Source organism: Calonectris borealis, chromosome 1, assembly GCF_964195595.1.
Source record: "Calonectris borealis chromosome 1, bCalBor7.hap1.2, whole genome shotgun sequence".
Classification (NCBI taxonomy): domain Eukaryota; kingdom Metazoa; phylum Chordata; class Aves; order Procellariiformes; family Procellariidae; genus Calonectris; species Calonectris borealis.
The window spans coordinates 3,500,729-3,522,915 of NC_134312.1; the positions used below are offsets into that span (position 1 = coordinate 3,500,729).

The 22,187-nt window shown below is 45.7% G+C and overlaps 1 protein-coding gene across 1 annotated transcript in view; it reads left to right on the plus strand.

The window, feature by feature from the left end:
- PLXNA4 (plexin A4) overlaps nt 1–22,187 on the plus strand; it is a 432,942-nt gene that overhangs the window by 359,611 nt on the left and 51,144 nt on the right. Inside the window, exons 12-18 of the mRNA XM_075142680.1 lie at nt 3,133–3,284; nt 3,934–4,051; nt 9,475–9,611; nt 11,241–11,408; nt 17,339–17,432; nt 19,375–19,614; nt 20,452–20,598. Of these exons, the coding sequence (XP_074998781.1) occupies nt 3,133–3,284; nt 3,934–4,051; nt 9,475–9,611; nt 11,241–11,408; nt 17,339–17,432; nt 19,375–19,614; nt 20,452–20,598 (1,056 nt within the window). The remainder of the gene's footprint in view (nt 1–3,132; nt 3,285–3,933; nt 4,052–9,474; nt 9,612–11,240; nt 11,409–17,338; nt 17,433–19,374; nt 19,615–20,451; nt 20,599–22,187) is intronic.

Here is a 22,187-nt window from a genome sequence, read left to right on the forward strand (position 1 = left end):
CAGTGTCGCAGCTTTGGGTCTTCAAGAGAAAGCTGAGGCTTCCTGGCAGCTTTTGTTTCCCTGCCCGCATTTTCCTCTCCAAAACTGGCAGGTCTCATTCCACATTTTTTCCACCTGTGATAGAAGCAGGCTCCTTCTCTCTCGCTGTAAAAACAGCGCAGTAACACCTTCTTCATGTACATATCTGTGGGAGTGTGATGAGTTGGGGTTAAAAAATCTCCCACATGCTCCTGGGAGAATCCCAGACCCTCCTGTTTTAAGGAAATAAGTGGGTTTTGAAGCTGGGCTTTACATATTAAAAATCGCACAGGAGGGGTTCAGAGGTGCTGTGCTGGCTTCACTCCGGGAAGTTTCCTGTCGATGCTTTTTGAATCATAGCAAGAATTTTTTAAAATCTCGTGCTTTAGACAGAGATGGAAAGAGGATGATAATGTTTCCACTGAGCTTTTTGTGACTTCTGCAGTGAAACTTTTGTCTCAAACTCACCCTTATTTCTAAAGAAAAGGACTTTTCTAGCAAGGTGTTCCTTTTCACCACTACACCTTCTTTTATTCAGGGTAACGATATTAGTCATAAGAGAAAAAAATCCTCTTTTGACCAGCTATGAGGTGTACTGCCCATGTTAGCAAGCTCCTTCAAGCATAGGTGAGCCCTGATTAACCACAGACCTAGCTTACTAGACACCTGCCTTACTAGAACAAGTAAAAACTATTTGATGGCAAGTTTAATACCAAAAAACAGAACCAAAATATTCCATGGGGAACTCAGTTCTCTTAGATAAGGAAATAAAATAAAATATGGGAATTTTAGTTTATCTTTCTTTTTTAATTTTGAGTACATATTAGATTGCATTTGGTATGTTGATATATTCTAGCCTTCCAGCATCATTCATATAGTATTTCATCAGGAGAGGATTAACAGATGTTAGCAAAATAAGTATTTCAAACAGAAAACTTTGCTTGAATAGATATTTATTAATGATTCAGAATAAAAATATTCTGGAATTGCATTTTTGGAAAATAGTGAAAGTTTTTGATGTTGAATCCCCCACTAAGAGAATCAGTATTAGTTTCTCCTGGAATAGAAATTTCATTCTCATTCTCATTTTTTAAGATACTTTCCTCATTTCCTCCAAAATAACCACAAATGCCTCTCTCCTCCTGTCTCTTTTTATCCATTTTCTACTTGTCTATCAATCTCATCACCACAAACCATCCAGAGGTCAAATCTCCAGCCAACCTAAATAATCATTTCACCTGTCAGATTTATGAACGTTATGCTATTTTCTTTTTAGGACTTAAGTATCTTGTTGACTTTTGGAGGAGGAATAAGCCTACCATGGTTCTGATTTTGTTGACTCAAGTGGTATTTGTCTGGTTTTTGGACCTGAGACCGGGCCACTGCGTCTATGCTGCAGAGGTTTTGTCTATGCTACACAACCCTAGAGGTCCAAGCACTTGTCTGTGACCACCTGTGCTATTAATTTGTTAACCTCTGTTGGTTGCCTGTATAGTCAGAGCAAAGACACATTCATTCAGGAGGTGGTTCGCAGCCCCTAAAATTAAATATCCTAAAATAAAATATCCCCTAAAAATACCAGGGTCTCTCTCCTTTTATTAAAGATGGACCTTCTAAAAATTGGCCTCTGGGTGGAAATTAGGCTATTCCTAGTGCCAGACTCAGCACTGGTAAGCGGTCAAGAGCAGCCCTGCTCATGTCAGTGCCTTGACTTTACCTGCTAGTCCGACTGCTACGCAAGGGTCTAGCTGCCAGCCCGAGATTCCCAGCTGGCAGAGCCATCGGCCAGTGGGTACAGACCTCAGACAGGGAATTCCCCCTTCCTCACTGCAGAGAGACCCTTGCCAACGCTGGCAGATGGCAGCCATGGCATCCTGAATGGACAGCAGGGAATACCCTTTGAAAGCAACGTTTGAAGCCCCTTTCAACTAGCCAGATGTATGACAAAGCATTTGAGCACGGTGAATAATTGGAAGGGCAGAACTGGGATAATTAAGGGCCAGCCCCATGATTTCTGTGTTGTTTCAATGTTGAGGAGACAACTCCAATGCTAATTTCCACCTGTCTCTGAACAAGGGTGATGCTGTGATGCAGAATGCTTTCCTACGTACATACCCCGTTTGCATGGGCCAGAAGTATTGCACAGACATAGAGAGCTCTGGGTGCAGGGTGAGGCTCTGCAATGGGAGGGAGAGGTAAGCTTTGAAGTTTGGGTGGTGCTTTGGCTCTGCTGCCCAACACAGGTGCTGTTGAGCAAGACACAGTAATCCTACCCCTGCTAGGGTCTGGTGAAGGTCCAGACTGGGATGGACCTTCACACCACCAGTCACCAGGATGGTTGGGATAGCCACTCATCTCATGCTGGGGCTCAGGGGCCTCCCACCCCACAAATAAGCTGTCCATGCTTCCATGCCTGCCCTTCCCCTGGCCCCAGCTCTCCCTTGAGGGCAGCTGGAGCTCTTTCAGAAATGCGTGTTGGCACACAGCAACTGCTGCTGCTGTCTCAGTCACTGGCCACCTACTCCGTACCTAATCTGACACGCTGTTTCTGTTGTGTCTCGGCTGATTTTTTCAGGTGGACATTTTCATCTGAGTTTGTGATGCATGACCAATACCTACCTCCAGAACAGAACAAAAACCTCATGTGCTTTGGGCTGGGAATTTGGGATTTACAGTGACTGGCTGAAGCCATGTGTGTCCTTTTCTTTTTCTTTCTGTTCTTTCCACCGTGCGCCTCTCCTGCCTTTCCATGACTCATATCTATGAAGTGCAGAGCTCAGCTGCACTACCAGAAACCCCTGCTCCTACCTAGAAAACATCTCCTACTCATCTCTGGATGTTTTCCAAGTAGTTAAAAGAGAGTAAATGAGATCTGGGGCAGAATTTTGTATACTCTGAGGTTGGGGCATGTGTGATATATATTTACAGAGGAGCTGGACTGAGCGATGTATCTGGAGTATGCTTGTTCCCTAAGTTGTTCAGCATTCGTAATTATGAGTGTCTCTAGTGGTCACAAAGAGACCTGATATTGCCTCTTCTTTCACCTGAGAGGATCGTGATGTCTTTACATAGATGGTTTGATTATTTTCCTTTTTTCTTGGCTTGTTTCTTCAGATCAATCCAGTGACGGGCCCTCGCGAAGGAGGGACCAAAGTGACCATCCGTGGGGAGAATCTGGGACTGGAGTTCAGAGATATTGCGTCTCACGTCAAAGTGGCCGGAGTGGAGTGCAAACCGCTGGTGGAAGGGTACATCCCAGCAGAGCAGTAAGTTGGGTGTGTGGCAGACAGTGGGCCACAGGACACCTAATAACAGCCATTGCTACCTGTAGGGTCTTCTAAGGAGTCCATTCCACCCAACCTTGGAAGTGAGGAATGGCAGACGCCATTCATCACTTACAGCTCAGGAGCTAATAATTCATTTATTACTGTATTTGGATTGCATATTTAGATAATCCTCATGGCATATGTCCTGAAGTTATCCTCTGTTTTTCACATAACAGCCACCACAAGGGTGTTCAATTCCAGGGGCAGCAGTCCTGAGAAGCAGCTTACCATGTGCAGGAGTGATCATTAAGCCTCACAGCTGCAAAGCTGTCCACCGTGCAAGGCTGGAGGACAGAGGGACCCCTGGGGTCAGACCTCAGCCCAGCATTTATTTGTATATTTAAGTGAAGCTATGCTGATTTACACCAGCTAAGCATTTGTCCCACCAAGTGCCAACAGCCAAAAGCCACCACTCTTCTTTAAAGAATAACTTAGTCCACAGTTTGGATCCTGGATTGGAAAGAAGAGGATGGGTGAAGTCTACAGTCCATTCCCCAGCTGTATGGGCTGTTTGCTCCGATTCCATCTTACCCAGACCACCACCAAACCATCCCTCAAACCTTGCTTCTGGTTCATATTTTCTCCACAGGATAGTGTGTGAGATGGGGGAGGCCAAGCCCAGCCAGCATGCCGGATTCGTGGAAATCTGTGTGGCTGAGTGCAAACCAGAGTTCATGGCCAGGTCTTCACAGCTCTACTACTTTATGGTAAGCTCCTGCGAGAAGTTCTTATTGGCCCTGAAGGTCCTTGGGTCCTGGTCCCCTGTGCTGCATCTATCCATTGTCCTTGACCATATGCAGCCTCTGAGCTCTTGACTGCCGTTCTGAGTGTACCAAGTTGTTCCTTCCATTTCCTTTCAAAGTCTTGTTATGAGCAAAAATAGCTTGCCTAATTAATGTTTTAACAATCTAATAATAGTCCAAATTATTAGTCCAGTTACAGTTACAGCCATGGTCCAAATTAGTACAGAAAATCCTCATTAATTGTTAAAAATGCTATACAGCAAAGAAAAAAGGAAAAGAAAGAAAAAAGAAAAAGGAAAAAACCTTTCTTAGAATCTTACTTTTCCCCGGTGTGATGTTCACTCTACCAGCATCCCTCCAGGCCCTACAGTTGAAGGCACCAGTGTTCTCCAGAAGAAACATGGGGGTTGCCACTTGTCATTACCGCCCTGAGGTCTTCAGCAGGAGGAGCGTGATGTTCATGGTGGGGTTTCTTCCTCCTCACTCTTGAGTGTCCCGAGGTGTATCTTCATCCCTACTCTTTCCACCGCCTTCTCCCTTGTCCCCAGCACAAGTGGCAGAGCTGCCCAGTGCCCAGCCAGGGCACACAAAGATCTGGTGTTTGCTGGGTAGTGCCTGCCCAGGGTGGTAGCCCTTGGCCATGCAGGGTGTCCCATCACTGAGCTCAGGCAGGTCAGGCATGAGGCTGTTGGCCATGGGACTCTTGTGATCACAGGGACACGCAGCTCAGGGCACGGCAAGCCCAGAGACAGCCCAGAGACCCTGCAGTGTTGGGTCAGTGCAAAGCCCATGGCCTTCTCCTAGCAAGGACAAAAATTCCCATTTACTGGGCCGCAGGCAGTCACCATAGCAGTGGGAGGTGTTTCTGCAAGGTGTAGCATTCAAGGGGTGTTTGCGTTAGGTGGTCTTCTGGATGTCCAGGAGAAGTAGTGCTGCACCCCAGCAGCACTAAATCAGGAGGGACCCGTTCACCAACCAGGCTGCAGGTGAGCTGTAGAGTGTGACTGGGGCTCAGTGCAAGTGGGCAACTGTTTTGGGTGCTCCATGATGAAATGATAGACACCAGCAAGCTTGAACTTCAGTGAGCTTTTAAGGGCAGGTCGTTTGGAGAGAGGACTTAGCCATGAGGAATTTGGAGATGAAGTCAAAAGTCCCTAGGGATGGTGAGCGGTGAGATCACACGCACAACTTCCACTCGGCATGTGCTGACATCTCAGAGAGCAGCCACGCTCTTTTTAGAGACACTGCTGGGGCTGGCAAATTGGCTTGCTACACTGTCTGTCTGGGACATCAGCTTGCAAAGCAGTCAGAGGGGCTCTGGGCCTGATTCCATGCTACTACTGGTGCAAGTCCAGCCTGAGACTGTCACTTTGCCATGGTGAAAGCCTCATGGAAGAGAAGAGCAGAGCCAAACACGTGTTGTACATATAACTTGTTTTTTTGCTTCTTTCTGACGATTCTCCTTGTCCAAGAGACCTGCTTATTCCTCTAAGGCCCCTTGCTGGGGACATGGAAGCATTGCCTGGCCTTGATCTGTGCAGATCCATGAAGCTTTGAGATGAGAGGGTCTCTTTGTTCCCATCAGAAACTCTCGACTCCTGCAAGGGAATGGGTCTTTTCTGAAATTATTCACATGCCCGAGCATTTTTTTTATGGTAAAGAACTGGTAATGAATGCAATATCTTAGATTTCCCCCTTGAGCTACCGAAATTTCTCTATTCTCTGTTTTTTCTGATGTCACTCAGATGCTACAGTGGTGGGGGCAGACAAACACCTTGAGAAATAGCCCCCACGGGGCAGACAGAAGGGCTCTTTCCAGGACAGTACACTTCAGCATGTCACTTTTGCTACTTTTGGAATTACTGTCTGATTTTAATCATCTGTGTCCGTCTGTGACAGCTTTTCCCTCTGCTTACTGGCTTTCTGGCTGCCAGCTACCCCAGCCGTGCATAAGCATGAAGTCAACAGGGTTTTCTCTGCTGCACACCTCAATACCTTTGTACTAGACAGGAAAAAATACAGACTCTCTCCAGCCTGCCCATCATATGCCCTCTCCCGTGTCCATTGCTTTCATAGCGGGAGCTGTGTTTGTTGGTGCGGCTTGGCTTCCTCCGATACTTCTGCCAGGAGGGTAGAGATGTTATTGCAGGCATCACAACATGCCTTGGCATCCTGCAACGGTGGGTGGCAGCTTTAAGGGAAGGAAGATGTTTAAAAACTAAGGAAGGGCATCGCATGGGAGATAATGGGAGATAAATGTCGCTTTCTGACACATAAATCCTCTGCAAAATTGCTTTTCAAAAGGTTTGAAGCAAAACAGGGTCAAATTTGGCCAATAGGTTCAGCCTTCCCCTCTCCTGCAAGAATTGGAAGAGATGATATTTTGACTTCAACAGAGTATTTAATTTCAGTGTTTTAAAACAGAGGTAGCTTAGTTTAGAGATGCTAGAACAGTTCTTCTCCATATTTCTAACCAGAACTTTTCAATTCAAAATGCTGTTAGTTTGTTTTAAACTCATCTGTGATCAAAAATGTAAATTGTGTTAGAGAGTACAATAAGCCAAAAGGGAAACAAAGCATTTGATTGCAGGCTGAAATGAAATTTATGATGATTTGTATGAAAATAATTGCTTTTTTTTTAAGTAATTCATTTTGTTGCTATGATTATTGCCATGGTCTTTCAATCAAAAAGAAAATTCCTTTCACTTTTCAATTCAGATGCTGAAGCAAGTTTGCCTTTATTCTGGTTTTGGATGAGAGTATTATGGCTCAGTGCAGGTGATGTGGGCTACTCTGATTGCATCGCTTCTGGGTCTGCTCCTAAAATCCTTGTCCCAGGAGAACATTTGCCACAGGCCTTCCTTCCATCTTTCCCCTCCTGCTGCCACTGTTGAACCCATAGAAAGGAAGCCCAGGTGCACAAGCTCTGTGTGAGTCACATCTTGCTCTGCCCTTGTCCCCAGGAGGAATGAAGTAGGAACCAAGGTCTTGACATGCACCATGACATCAGTTTAGACACAGCTCTGATGGCAGCTTCTCTGTAGACAGCCTGTGTGGAGGAGGTACTGGAGGAAAGTAAGGGGTTGGGGAGCAGAGGAAAATAAGCAAGCTCCTAGAAAGGTACAGAAGATTTCCCGTCCTCTTTCCCTTGTAGTCACTGTCCACTTCAACCTACTACAGATCCACTAGACCCCCTTGCATTTTCCATCACCTTTCACCAACAAGGAAATGGTAAATAGTCTGAAGGTGGAGTTTTACTGCAAACATGCTGTGCAATATTTATGAAGGCCATTGTGAATAATTAATGATTTATCGCAACTTTGAAAGCTTAGCCACAAACTCTTTTGTAAGATCGGCACGGCACACAGCAATGCTTTGCCAAGGAGCGTTGCTGATGTAGTTCTGGTCTGTGAGGATCCTCAAAAGGGCATGGCTAGTTGATCTACCTCTGAGGAGAGGGCAGAAAACCCATCCAGGAGTGGGACAGGGGCTTTGGGTCTTTAACTCAAATGTTCCTCTATGGTTTGTAAAGCAGATACTATTGCAGTTCTATTGTGTAGGCTGTATGCATCAAGTTGGCCATTCTCAACCCATTTTCTCCCGGGTGGGAGGTCACCTCCCAGCAGCAACCATCACCGTCAGCAGTAATTCGTACTAGTGGTGGTGGCCATCAGTAAGGGATTAAAGAGGAGTTGCCATCAGAGCTTGAGGTGGTATGTTGCCATCAGAGCTTGAGGTGGTACCCAAAAAATAGAGGAGCACTACATGCTGAATTGCATCTTTTGCATCTTTTATCCCAATAATAGCTGTTAGAGAATATACCCAGGAAAATATAAAAACAGTTTCCAAACCATCATGTCAAAACCAGTCAAGTTTAAACACAAGAAGTGTCCAGTTCTAACAATAGATTTTCTTAGAGAGCTCTATGTCTGATTTTCATGTTTAGTCCTTTCTCCAAGCGGTAGCTGCATTTTGAACAAAAGCAAAGTGGAAACCTTGCTGCTGTTCTTCAAAACGATTAGCCAGAGGGGGACAGGGATAGAGAGGGCTCTGTGTGTGAGAAAGAGGGAGCTGTGATGTGTGTCAGGTGGTTTTATAAACATGGATTAATGGTCTCCAAAGCTCAATAAGGTGACTGCGTGATGTACCTGCTCATTCAGAGGAGCTGAGGAGAGCTTCAAACATTTGTGTCATCATTCTTAAAGAGAGGGGGAAAAAATAATCTTCATTTAAATGCATATAGTAGCTTTTCACTTGGGACTGAGTGGAAAGTTTTTCTATTAAAATGCAAATGAAAGAATAAACTGTAACTCCAAATTTCTCCCTGAAAATGGATGTCTCTTCTCTGCATTGTGGTAACAGGGTGATCTGTGCCTTCAGAGTGCAAGTATTTTATCTTGATTTTGGAAAGAAGGGAGACCAGGAGGGTAAGAAAAAGAAGTTTGAGATTTGGGGCCACTAAAGTAATTGTGCCCCTTTTTGATATATTAACACAGCACCATGTTATATCTGGAAAAGAGGCTCGGAAAACCAGCAGAAACAGGAGAAAGATGTTCATCTGGACAGTGCTCCTTTTGTGGCTGTAGTATTTCAGTATACATCTCAACAGAAGCCCTGATGTGCTGTATCGATGCAGGACACATGCAGTACTAGACTGTCTCAACATCCAAGTCCGATAAGAAAAAGAGAAAGATTTGGGGTCATGTGGTGGGCATGTGGGGGAGGCAAGACACGAGCTCAGATGTTCTGCTGAACCACAGCTCTCCTCCTTCCCAGGGAAAAAGCCCGTGAGCACAGAGGGAGTTTTTAGGTGTGTCTCTGGAGCTATACAGTAGGTTCTGTTCCCTTGTCAGATCAATAGGGTTTAGAGTAATCTTTTAAAGACCTGGATGTTTTCATCACTTGTGAGCTCCACAGTTTGGAGGTGGAGAGTCCCCATTAAGATCCAATCAGCCAGTTCAAGACCCGGTTTATCTTGCAGAGGTGGTGTTGCATGGTGAGGCAAAAAGACACCTGAGCTGTGTCAAGCAGGCAGTGGAGATGGAAGATTGTGGCTCCAGTTGCTCCAGGTGTGGAATTGACTTTGCAAGCACAGGGTATTTCTGAGCAGGTACAAGGGCAGGCCTGATTTTGCAGGGGTGAGGAGAACAGGCTGGGGTTAGGTCTGAACTCATCCCACCAAGCTTGGCATTCAAGCAAGGTGCCTATGATAGGACTGGTGTCATCCTAGGCTCCTCTATTGGCTGGAAGATATGGTCATCTTCTGAAGTCCAGCTAACACATGATTAACCTCTGGGGGTGCCTAGCTCTCTCCATCACTAAAACAAGAGAGGGAAGGTACCTATGTTCCTCTGCTGTGTTTTCAACACGACCCTTTGTCTTCACAGACTCTGACACTCTCTGATCTCAAGCCGAAGCGGGGACCAGTGTCGGGTGGCACCCAGGTGACAATTACGGGCAACAATCTCAATGCGGGCAGCAATGTCATCGTGACCTTTGGGCGACAACCCTGCCTTTTCTACAGGTACAGATGAGTTCTTCCTACTGTTCATGCCTGAATCTGAAAGATGTGAGCAATTATAGTCAAGACGCCTTCTGCAGCTCAGACACCCTGTCCCTCGAGTGCCTCTTTTGCCTGTGGCCGTGTCTGTTCAGAAATGGGACTTTTTCATTCTGCGCCATGCACAACCTTACTGTGCATGTTTTGGGTTGGGAGAATAGGATTTATTTTATTGTTTTGATTGGTATGTGATGTGCTTTTTTCTATGGCCCTTTGTCAAATTTCACTACAATTCTTCACGGTCCTATGCTATGCTACTTGCTCTGGGAGTCTGTCGTTTTTAAGATTCATTTTCATGTCCCTGCTTTAGCAGAGGCGACAAAGAAAATCTGACAACATTGGTTCTAAGTATTAAAACACCTCCCTTTTATCCCAGAATAGTTCTGTAGTGCTAAGAAATGGATGATTTGCAACATTTCGGCTCTGGGTTGGCTCTTGTTCAATTGCAGTTCAGAGAGGCTTAATGTCAGTGTTACCTGCTGAATGTTCCCTGATCCCTGTGAGAATGAGCCTGAATCCTGTTCCCAGGGGCTCCCGCAGCTCAAAACTACTCAGTGCAACACATTTTGCTGCCAGTATCGGTGGAGGCTGAAGTTGAAGTTGGCACATTCTTCTCAGCCTGTCCTTGGCAGAAGAAGGGCCCATTCATAGGAGACCTGGGACCACTGTCTTGGGGCAATGCCCTTCCTTCTCCTGGCTGTGGGGAACCTGTTTAGCCGCCTGTCATGACTGTGGTGTGATCCAGCATCTATAATTCAGGAGGGTGAAGTCACAGCTTGTGATTTAAAAGGCCAAGTGGGAACCACAGCTGCTTGGAGATGCTTACTGGAGACTGGGGAGTTTTAGGAGGGATTGAGTGTGGTCTTTCAGGGTGTTGCAGTCAGTGACGGTGAGTGCCATGCTGCAAGGGAAGGATGCACCTTGATTTACCCTTTCTAGGGGTATAAGAAGAGGCTGAGGGTATTTGGAGCCTGGCTTTTTGGCTTTTTATGGAAGGTAAAGGCCACTGCAAAATTCAGACCTGGAGCTGCTTTTGAGCTCTGCCCAAAAGGAAAGGTTTATGCAGAATACTCTGAGTATAATCATAATATGCTTCCCACTACATTAGCACCTCCCATGCAAAGGTCCCAGGCACGCTGCAAACTGCACTTAAGCAAGGCTTACAGTCCTAATGCAAAGTAAACTTTATTATCCCAGACTGGAAAGCTGAGGTGCAAACACCCCTTTTTATGAGCTGCTGCTGCACATGTCTGCAGGCAGGAAGGAAACATCCATTAAGTAAGTATTTAATCACACAGAAATACTTCTGGAGAGAGGTCTGTTTTGGACTTCCCTTGGGGTTCAGTTTTCACTCTGAGACCTGAGAAATGATGGCTTTTGTGGTTTTATTTAAACTGGTGAAAAGGCAATGTCACTTCCTCAGATAAATGTGTCACACTATTCACAGCATATTCCTCTAGCAGCGAGTTTCACCACTTCACAGTGCGTAGGTTAAGGTCACAGTACATAGGAGTAAGTAGCTGGGCTCTTTTTGGCACCATTTGGTTTGCTACTGGTAGCGCCTGGTTTATATTTAGTTGCTTCTGCTCACAGGAGATCCACCAAGCACATTGTCTGTAACACCACTGCCTCAGATGAAGGCTTTGAGAAGGTGAAGGTGTCCGTGAGAGTGGACAAGGCCAAGATACATCAGGAGTTGCAGTATGAATATGTAGAGGATCCAACCATCCTGAGGATTGAGCCTGAGTGGAGCATCTTCAGGTAAGCATCCCATGGACACCCCCTACCACCTTCCACGGTTTTCTAATGCAGCACTGGTGTGTTCATGTTGATTCTTGATACAGAAAAGTGCTTTCCAAGGATTGTGTTCACTAAGAAATAGATTTGTGCAGAGCTACTTCCCAGAGCCCAAGACCATGAGGTCTGGTGGACTTGCCTCCTGGGAAGACTAAAAGGCCAGCAATGCATTGTGCATTCATTGTAACACCTTGGGCGCTCAATGTGTGTCTGGGCTCATGTATACCCCGGGACAAAATTTCCACAGAGTCTAGTGAGAGATGGGCAGGAGCAGGGTTCTTTCTCCAAACAAACTTTGCGTAGTCCAAACCTAAATGGTCCTGCACCCTGCCTTCACTGGCAAAGCTTCCTGGCTTAATGCAGCAAAATCCAGCTGCCAATGCTCACCAGAAGCTTGCCTTCAAGATTTAATTACAAAGGCACGTGCAGCAGGTCTCCAACCTAGTGTTGAAGCTTTCTCCCTCTTTACTGGAGCTTGGGGTTTATCTCCAGTCTGAGTAATATTACAGACCACTGAGACTTGTTAAACTATGCAATTGTATCCCTAAAAGCTGCAATTCCTAGTGCTTCTGGTCATGACTGTGTTTTGGGCCCCCTTGGACTGGGTCCACAACTTTGCATGGCAGCAGGACCAGTCACCGATCTCTTAAACCCAGGCATAAATGTCATAACTGTGCTTAGAGAAGTGAATCTCCCTTGGGTTTGAAAGCAGCAATTCCCACCTTTCCCACAGTCTTCATGTACTTGCTGGCTTAGGATTAAGCATTGCTTGTTTGGCTGTCATGCCTGAAAGCTCCCGAGATGAAACACAAAAGGAGCTCTGGTCTCTGCCCTATCAAAGGGCCTTCCTCCTCGTTAGCCATCCCTTTTTCTCTTCACCCCATTGATGCTGCTTTGGTGAATTCGGAGGGTTCACATGAAGGTGTCTGAGATGAGCATTTGCTCTGGTTGTGGAAAGCATCAAAGCAATATCCAAATGCTCTCAGAAGCCTGCAGAAATGGCCTCAGGAAGAGAGAAATTGGTCATTAAATGCACTGGTATTTCCTTGAAAAGATACAAAATAAGAAATCTTAGTCTCCCCTCATTCATCCATGGCAGCTCTCTGCTCCCCTGTCAAACAGGACTGATTGGACTATCTGAGGATTAGGAGCAGGGCTTGTAAATCCCCCCAGTTCAGCTCCCATCCAGAAGATGTTTTCACAAATCAATTAGTGCCTTTAATTACCGTGAGGGAATTTACCGATTTAGCTGGATTGAATCTTTGCACATTGGGCTTGAAGCTTTAGTGTCTGGATTTTCCATTTGGGGGTTTTATTTTCAGTCAGAGTTCAGGTTATCAGTGAAATGAGAAATCGCTTTACTCTCTTCCTTATTAAAGTGAGTTCAGTGCCAGTTAAAAGGTGCGAGATTGACAGCCCGGGAGAGTGAATTCCCCTGTTATCTCCAGGAAAGTTGCAGCACAGGGACGTTCCTCTGCCTGGCCTCAGGTCTGGCTGGGAGGTGAGACGAGAAGTTCTCCAGAGCCCATTTGCTCCTTGGTTTCTCTGCTGTAGCTGCCAGCAAGAGACAAAGCAGCAGCCAAGGAGATGCTTCAGGTATATCGGCAAAGCTTTGCCCAGCCCGGAGGTGCAGAGACTCTGCATCCCATTGCTTGCTGCCTTGGATCATAGAGTCATAGAATCATAGAATCATTAAGGTTGGAAAAGACCTCTAAGATCATCGAGTCCAATCGTCCACCCAACACCACCATGCCCACTACACCATGTCCCTAAGCACCTCATCTACACGTCTTTTAAATACCTCCAGGGATGGTGACTCCACCACTTCCCTGGGCAGCCTGTTCCAAGGCCTGACCGCTCTTTCAGTAAAGAAATTTTTCCTAATGTCCAATCTAAACCTCCCTTGGTGCAACTTGAGGCCATTTCCTCTTGTCCTACTGAGGGACCACCCATCCCACCTCCCAGAATAAAGGAAATTAAGAAGAGGTGCTTGTTTAGTGGGCACCAGCTTAGCTGCAAGGAGTGTAGCTGCTAGGATGGATGACTGGGACTCTACCTGTCTCATCATTCAGGTACAGCCTCTAACCTTTGCTTTCTTTGGTGTCTGAAATAAGAAAGAATCCACCTGAGTGATAGCAGGTGCCTAATTTTAACCAGACCTACCCCCCTCCACCTTCATCCTCTTTCTTTTGCGCTTTTGAATCACTCCAAAGGGATTTTCATCACTCCAAATGTTGGAGAAGGGTGCAGAGAGAGAAGATGCAATATCCAGGATTACCACTGTGGTTCAGGGTGTCGGGGACAGTTTTAAGCACTATAACTCTTAGCTGTGGAGCTCCGTCCAGCAGGTCATAATGGAGACAAGCATTAGAGTAAGACCTCCACACAGAGGTGAATGAAAGTGCAGCCAACTCCAGTCCTGAGAATGAAGCAAGAAATAAGTTAGTCAAGACACCTGGATCTGGAGATAGACTGAGGAGGCTGTTCCACAGTGTATTTGTTATGCGGTGTGATTCTTTTCAGCAAATCCACTGTGCTTCTCTGATTCATCACTCCTGGCTGTGGGGTTAAGCTGTTTCGAGGGATAGATGATTGCTACTAAACCAGCTTTGCAAAATTAGTGAATGAATGTACGGATCCTAGCTTAAAACCTCAAGTGCCGTTTTCCAAGACAATAAAGAAAAGATTACTGTTAATTTACTCCCATAGCCAAAAAAAAAAAAAAAAAGAGCCACACTGGGCTGGCAGGTAACTATAATTGTATGAGGATCCAGTAATACTTTTGATGTGGGTTTGATTTGAGTTACACCCAGCAATTATCTGAGTCTGCAGGCAGAAAATTATGCTCAGATCTTTTGGGACAATAAGGAGTTAAATTAAGAAAGCTCGTAGTCTTGGCACCTCTGTTATTTTGCTGGGCAGCAACATCTCTCTGGGCTCTGTTCCGACCTAGGCAAGAAGCGGCCGTGACCGGGTATTCACCTGCAGACACAAAGGGCAATGGCCGGTGGTTTTCATGCAAAGGCAAGCAACAGTTGTATTTGCTTGATTTGCAAGCCAGAGAGGGTTTTGGGGTGATTTTGTGTCTTCAGCAAACACAACTGCTTTGACTTTTTTTTTCAGAGAGAAGGTCCCTCTCTGATCCGGTGCTGTGGCTGTGCTTAATAACTGTGGTCTGAGCCTGCAAGCTCGGTTTCCAAACCAAATACAGAATTTCTAACACGTGGGTTTAAAACTGTGTGCACAGACTTGGTTGATTAAATAAAAGGATTTATGTGTATATACACACAATCGTATATCTGTATATTTGCGCACACATTTGATACATCTGGAACATGTGAAAATCTCCTGAAGCCAGTGAGCATTCATAGCCCTCAACCATACCACCAATGATCTTTTCTCCTTCAAAGGCAGTTGAACTTCATCTGTCCTGCTAGTTGGGAGTGCTCCCTGGCCCTTACTATCCCTTGAATCAGGACCAGACATTGCCTGGGCTACTATTAACAGCTTATCAACATCTATGGCCACCAGCCAGTGTTTGAGTCCTGGCCGCTTGGTTTACCAGTGTGGGTGTAACTAGAGGGGCTGAAGCACAGTCCCAGCCAGCTGTGGCCAGCTCACTGAAACCTGACAGCTATACTGCTGAGCAGAGACATATATGGTGGATGAAAAGCAGGCCATGAGCCGACAATGTGTACTCGCAGCCCCGAAGGCCAACCGTATCCTGGCCTGCATCACCAGCAGCGTGGCCAGCAGGTCGAGGGAGGTGATTCTGACCTTCTGCTCTGCTCTGGTGAGACCCCCCCTGCAGTGCTGCATCCAGCTCTGGAGCCCTCAGCACAGGAAAGACATGGACCTGTTGGAGCAGGTCCAGAGGAGGCCACGAAAATGGGTGGAACACCTCTCCTATGAAGAAAGGCTGAAAGAGTTGGGGTTGTTCCGCCCGGAGAAGAGAAGGCTTCGGGGAGACCTTATTGCGGCCTTTCAGTACTTAAAGGGGGCTTATAAGAAAGATGGGGACAGATTTTTTAACAGGGACTGTTGTGACAGGACAAGGGGGAAACCAAAAGAAGGGTAGATTCAGACTAGCTATAAGGAAGAAATTTTTTACGCTGAGGGTGGTGAAACCCTGGCACAGGTTGCCCAGAGAGGTGGTAGATGCCCCATCCCTGGGAACATTCAAGGTCAGGTTGGACGGGGCTTTGAGCAACCTGATCTAGTTGAAGATGTCCCTGCTTACTGCAGGGGGGTTGGACTAGATGGCCTCTAAAGGTACTTTCCAACCCAAAGCATTCTATGATTCTATGATTCTATGATTCTATGATATTTGCATTCTTTCCTACCTGCCCCATGTGATTAATAAAGGAAGATAAATAAGGAACATGGAATACAAAGGTCAGAACTGGGGGATATCTGTTGGCCAACACAGGCTTCTTCCTTACAGTGTGTTTATTCTCTGGTGTTTTCTCATTTAGAATGTATTTATGTATGCATAGATTTACCTGGAGGCAGGAAAGAGATTCTGAGCTTTCTTCTCCTAATCCCATTGATTTCCGCGTGGCCTCCCCTCCCATTCCCAGCAGAGCGCTCCAGGAAATAAACTACAGCCTGAACAGTTTCCAAGGGGAATTACGGAGGCAGGTGCTGAAACTGAGAGCACTCCTCACCCTGGGAAACCCTCAGAGAGGGGGCTGTCCATTGATGACATTTCCTCATCCTGCCCTGGCTGTGTGAGCCCTGACAGCCAAAGGTTTTGCTTTCTTGGATAACTCTTACCCCTTCAGCCCTTGCATCACGTTGCCTCCACCACAGTGCTGCAAAGAGCTCACCCTGGTAGAGCAATGCTGTTTTGATTTGGGATGGCCGAAGCTGGTGAATCCTTGATGAATCTATGGTGAACCCTTCTCCTCAACACAGCGTTCAAAACCAACCCACGCATCAGTTCCTTTGCAGTTCCCTTCCTCCCTCCTCTCCACTCCCCAAAGTCCCACAAACAGCACTGCTGGCTGCAGCTGGAAGAGGCAAGGGAAAGGAAAGAAGGGTGTTTCTGAAAGCTGTTTCCTTCTGGTGACAGTGATTGCAGGGAATGAGAAGGGCTCTGTCTACATCTCTCCATCTTAAGCTGGGCTAAAACAGATGTTATAAAAGCGAGAAAATCTACCAAATGCAGGGTCGTGGCTCATATTAAATTGGCTTTCTCAGGAAATCAGTCCTTGCCCGAGCAAAGGGACAACATGACTGGAAATCTCTATTCTGTCAAATGTTGGATCTAACACACATTGCAGAGCTTATCTGCCTGGGTCACCAGATGGAAACTGAGCAAATGCCTTATGCAAACCACACCTTTGGATCGGATCTGAAGACTTTGGATCTGTTTCTTCTAGATGCTGCAGGACTGGGTTCCCCAGCAGCACTGAAGTGGGTTCACTGAGGTGACATTACCTTATTCAGGGTGATATTTTTATGGCGGGTTTAATATGCAAGATGGGACTACAGCCCTCAACCAAGGTAGCACTGAATCCTCAAGAGCTGCTTGCACAGGACTATATGTAAGGGTTTTTCAGGCTCCCTTCCTTAAGTGATATAGGACATGTAGTCTGAAGAGCCCCTGTTAGATTTCCCACTCTTCTCATTACTGAAGGTTCTGGTTGCCGAGTCCTAACAATGAAAAACACCCAGATGCTGCTTGATGTGACAGTTTTAGCAAACATGTGATTTTACTTCTTTCTCCCCCTATGAATGAATGAAAAATTACTTACTTTGCTTTGTTTTTCCTTCCCTTCCTATGGGACATTGAGATGTGGTCATTTAGGACTATACATCACCCATTGCTGGTGCATTCAGTTCTGATGTCTACTAGCTGGGTTCATGCTCTTCTTTCATTTCTTCTTTAGTGGCAACACACCCATTGCAGTGTGGGGAACTCACCTAGACCTGATCCAAAACCCCCAGATCCGGGCAAAGCATGGTGGAAGGGAACACGTCAACGTGAGTATGGCTGCTGAGCTGGGGATCAATCACAGGAGGGGACATGTCCAAGGTGTTGATAAGGGCTTGATAATAGCTCTGGAGGTTGCAATTTCCTATTGCATCCAGAAAAGAGGGCTTTCAGAAAGATTACCCATCCTCTCTCCATGAAGGAGCACTGGACCAAAGCAAGAACAGAAAGAGACATCATGAAGAGTCGTTCAGCTCCTGGCCTCTGCTGAGCCTGTTTCTTCGGTTGGCTCAAGGATACCTGTCCTTTCTCTTGGCCCATGTATAACCTGCATTATTTATCAGCCATGCCAAGTAGACCCAAATTCAGGTTATTAGCTGAGGATGCTGGTATCAGAAGGCACTGTGAATAATACTCGTTAGTACTACTGGACAGTCCACTCCCTGGACTGTTTGGGATCCTGCAAGAGTCTATCCAGGTTTAACCAGCTAGATTTACAGCCTAATTCAGCTCTCAGTGATTCCTCTGTGAGGAATCAGAAGCAGCTAAAGCCAGCAGAGCTTTACCAAGGTCTGGGAGGACAGTTCGCTTGGAAGTGAAGTGCTGAACTGAGGAGCTCCAGATAGAGGATTAAAATGTGTGAGTTTAGCACCTCCAATTAGTAAACTCAGGAGCAGGCAGCATCTGCTGGTACCTACAGTAGGTTGGAGGACGGGGCCACGCAACAACATCTGAAAAGGCACTTCCTGGGACCAAGTGTGAAAGAGCATCCCAGAAGAAGAGGCTCCAAAAGTAAAAAATACAGAGGGACTAATTGGGGTAGGGGTTGAAATTCCAGATCCTCTGCATTTTTCAGGTTTTGAGATTAATCCTTGGGCTTTCCACCCAAGGTTCTCAAAGCACTTTGCAGACATTTAAATCATCTACTGCCACATGAACAGTGATGAAACTGTGGTAGATCCAAAAAGAAAATGCAGGAATATGGGGTAGATTCATTTGCATCTACAGTTTGCAAATTGAGAGACCTAGATCTTGGTCTTATCCCAGTTCTGCCATGAACTAATACCTCCCTGCATAAAGCCAAATCCAAAGCAATTTTGTCACCTCTCATACCTCACCAGATTCAGGAAATATTTGTTGAGATTGGTTTCTGTGTCTGTGAATCTTAACTGGCAATCTTCCAGTCCTTCACGAACTCTGGGAAAACCCTGGTCCAATTGATTATGCGTATTCATAGGTATGTTTTGGTAATATGTTGTATTTCCTTATACAGCACAGCCAAACACTTAACTAGCTTTCCTGCAGAATTGGAAACCTATATGACTTCATCTTATTCTTCCAGCAGACTCCAGCTCTTGCCTGACACAATGGTCTCAAAAAATCATACCATTGTGCAGATGATGAAGCCTATTCATCATCTCACACATGCTCATGTAGAACTGCCCATCGGTTTTGTGCTGGGAAGTACTCCGGTGCCTTTTCTTCCTTGTAAGAGCTGTTACAGCAAAGAATATCTGACTTATTTTGCAATATGAAACTGGCTGGTCCAAGTCACTTATCTCTCGATTGATTTGAGCCAAAGCTATGCTAGCTGTGATAATGAGTGTGCTCTCAGTGATGGAGGTATCAGACTAGTTTGGAGAAGATTCTCATAACAAGCACAGCTGGGATCCCATGGAGCTGGTGCTGTTTCTCCATAGTACTAGCAACCACAATGTAGAAAGATGAAGGCTCAGATCCTAAAGGACAACCAGACATCTAATTCCTAGTTGTTTAAAATGGGAGTCAGGATAAAATGCTTTTCACAATCTATTACTCATTTCTCAAAAACACAAAAGAAGCAGGTCTTTGGCAGGGCTGGAAGCCAACTTCAGGGTCTGCTCCTGCCTGTCCTCTGGCAGTAGGCTAGCATTTCACTGGGAGGTGTCTGCCCACCAGGAGGGCTGGGGGCATTTTCCGTAAAAATTTCTTGTGTTGGGTTTCTTTCTCCAGAACTGTGAGGTGCAGAACAGCACGGAGATGACCTGCCAGGCTCCGGCACTGGCTGTTGACCCCAATCACCAGTCTGAGCTCGCTGAGCGTCCAGAGGAGTTTGGCTTCATTCTTGACAACGTGCAGTCCCTGCTGATTCTCAACAAAACCAACTTCACCTACTACCCAAACCCAATCTTTGAGGTTTTCAATCCCTCAGGGATCCTGGAGCTGAAGCCGGGAAGTCCCATCATACTGAAGGTGAGATGGGGACCAAGGCCTGGATGAGGAGGATCAAACACATGCTGCCATGTCTCTCTGTCTGCCAGCACCCCATGAATCACAGTGGCATCCCGATTGCATCCCAGAGATTTTCTCCACTCATTGCACCTACCATATCACATCATATCAGAGTCACCATCTGCAAACATGAATCTCAGCATTGGCTCAGCATCTGCCAATACCCATAACTAAAAAATATAAACTCCTGTACCTGTGTACAGCCTAAATTTGTACCCGCTGCTGTTCACCAGGGAAGAACATTTTCTGCCACTGCAACAGGGCTGGCAATTAAATACCCAAGTCTGTTTCTTTCTTGGGTTTTCAAGACCTTCCTCTCACCCCTGGTTAAATCCTACACTAGTCCTTTGTCATTTCTGCAGTCTGGACAGCAATACAGAGAAGTAATTTTATGATTCAGCATTTTCGTATCAGCACTTGTAGGTGGTGCATATGGGAAGAAATGACTGTGCCTGCAGAATACCTTCTTGCATGTTTGGAAAGGGGTCTGTCTTACTTGCCTGAATATGTTTTGTGAGGGCCCGTTTGTGCAAGACTTATGTGCACCATCTCTCATTTAGTTCCAGAGAGAAAGGAGCAGGACAGGCTGTTTTGACTGATTACAGTCTGTAGCCATCCATGCTGTCCTCTGCATGACTTTCTAAATTGGCTTTTCCTCTCTGTGTTAGCAAATGGTGAACCACAAATGTGCAATGTTAACACTTGTGTCACAGGAACGAACTAGAGGTGGAAGGTAAACTCTTTCCTGATTATTTTTTTTTTTTGGGGGGGGGGGGCATGATATTCCTTTCTATCCAGGGCAAGAACCTGATCCCACCAGTGGCGGGAGGGAATGCCAAGCTGAACTACACCGTTCTGGTTGGTGAGAAGCCCTGTGTGGTAACGGTATCAGATGTGCAGCTACTGTGCGAGTCCCCAAACCTCATTGGACGGCACAAGGTGATGGTAAGTGGTGCTTGAACCTCATCAGCCTTTCCAGGGTGGGTTGGGAGGGCACACCAGCAGAAGAGCTGGCAGAGATCTCCCAGGAGTTTGCATCACCATTTGCCTTCCGTAGATCCCATAAACATCAGGGACCCTTCTTGATATATCCCTATCAACAGTAACTTGGAGAAGTAGAAGAGTAGTAGAGTAACCTGGAGATCTTTATGGACAGTGAGAAACCTTTCATAATCAAAACCCTTTAGGAAAGTTTGACTCTTTTCTGTTGTTGTATGGACTGTATGAACCCTAGATGATCATATGAGTTCATATATGTAACATGTTCCCTACATGACACACTTTGTTAAATTCAGCACAGTCCCCAGCAATTAGCAACATGCTGGTAGCTAAAATTTGCCTTTATGTAGGAGAAAAAACAAAAAGCCGCATATGGACTCTAGTGTGACTGGACTTTGAGGTTTTGACATCTATACAAGTTAGTATACTCCTGCATATCCTTCCTGGAACCTGTGAAAAATGGACCTAGGGATTACATCAGAGGGAGCTTTTCCTCCTCTCACCATTGATTTGTTCACCCCTTCTTTACTTTCCTCTCAGTAATTTGCATTCCTCAGTGCTGTTGCTTGATAAACAGCACATCAGCAAACTCATCTGAGTTGTACCAAGCTGTGGGTGGAAACACAACAAAAGCTAACAACTGACATCAGACATACAAATGATCAATGTTTCTCATTCCTTGCGATCAACTTTTTTCCACCTCTCTGTTGCCCTCCCGAAGCTGTATCTGTCACATGTTTATTTATTTCAATGCAGTGAGACTCATAGCGGTTCACAGAGACACACTGCATGGCTCTTTAAAAAGGAAGCTTTCTGGGGACTTTTAGAAAACAGAGAGTTTATGGCGACCATTTTGGGTCTCATTTGTGACTGCTGCTGGGAGACCTCATACTGGTTACTTAACTTCTCTGTGCCAAAGTTTGTCATCTGGAAAATAGAGGTAATAATCTTTTTCAGCCATGCAAATATACCGTGGCTCTCGATTCATTGTAAAGCACATTAAGACACTCCAAGAGGAGCAATAATGAAGTGAGAAATTTTCTCTGTGTGAATACCAAAGGTTTTGAACAAGGCAATATATGTTCCCTGTCATTTTCATGAATATAATTAAACATATGGTTAGTCAGAGATGGACAAAACCAACCCTAGAGAGAGAAAACTCAAAGTCAGGTGAGCAATAATCAACCCCTGGGGATCAGGGAGGATGAACATCTGGTCAGGTCTTACTAATTGGGAAGATTCCCCTGCTCCTACAGCTTGGGACAGCTTAAGTGAAGCCACAGAGAAAAAAATAATCCCTTTTTGAGGACACTGATCAAACAAGAGATGCTGCTGGAAACATGGGAAGATGATCGCATTGAAGCCTGTTAATGAGCATCAGTGTTAGGGACAAGTTACAGATTTCTCATTCAATTGCCAACACTGAGGCAACCCTTTGACAGCATCTGGGCTGGAAACCAAATACAGAAGGTCACCTGTGATGGAGGCCAGTGCTCAAGGATGGGCTTTGCATCTGGAACTTACCAGGGAGACAG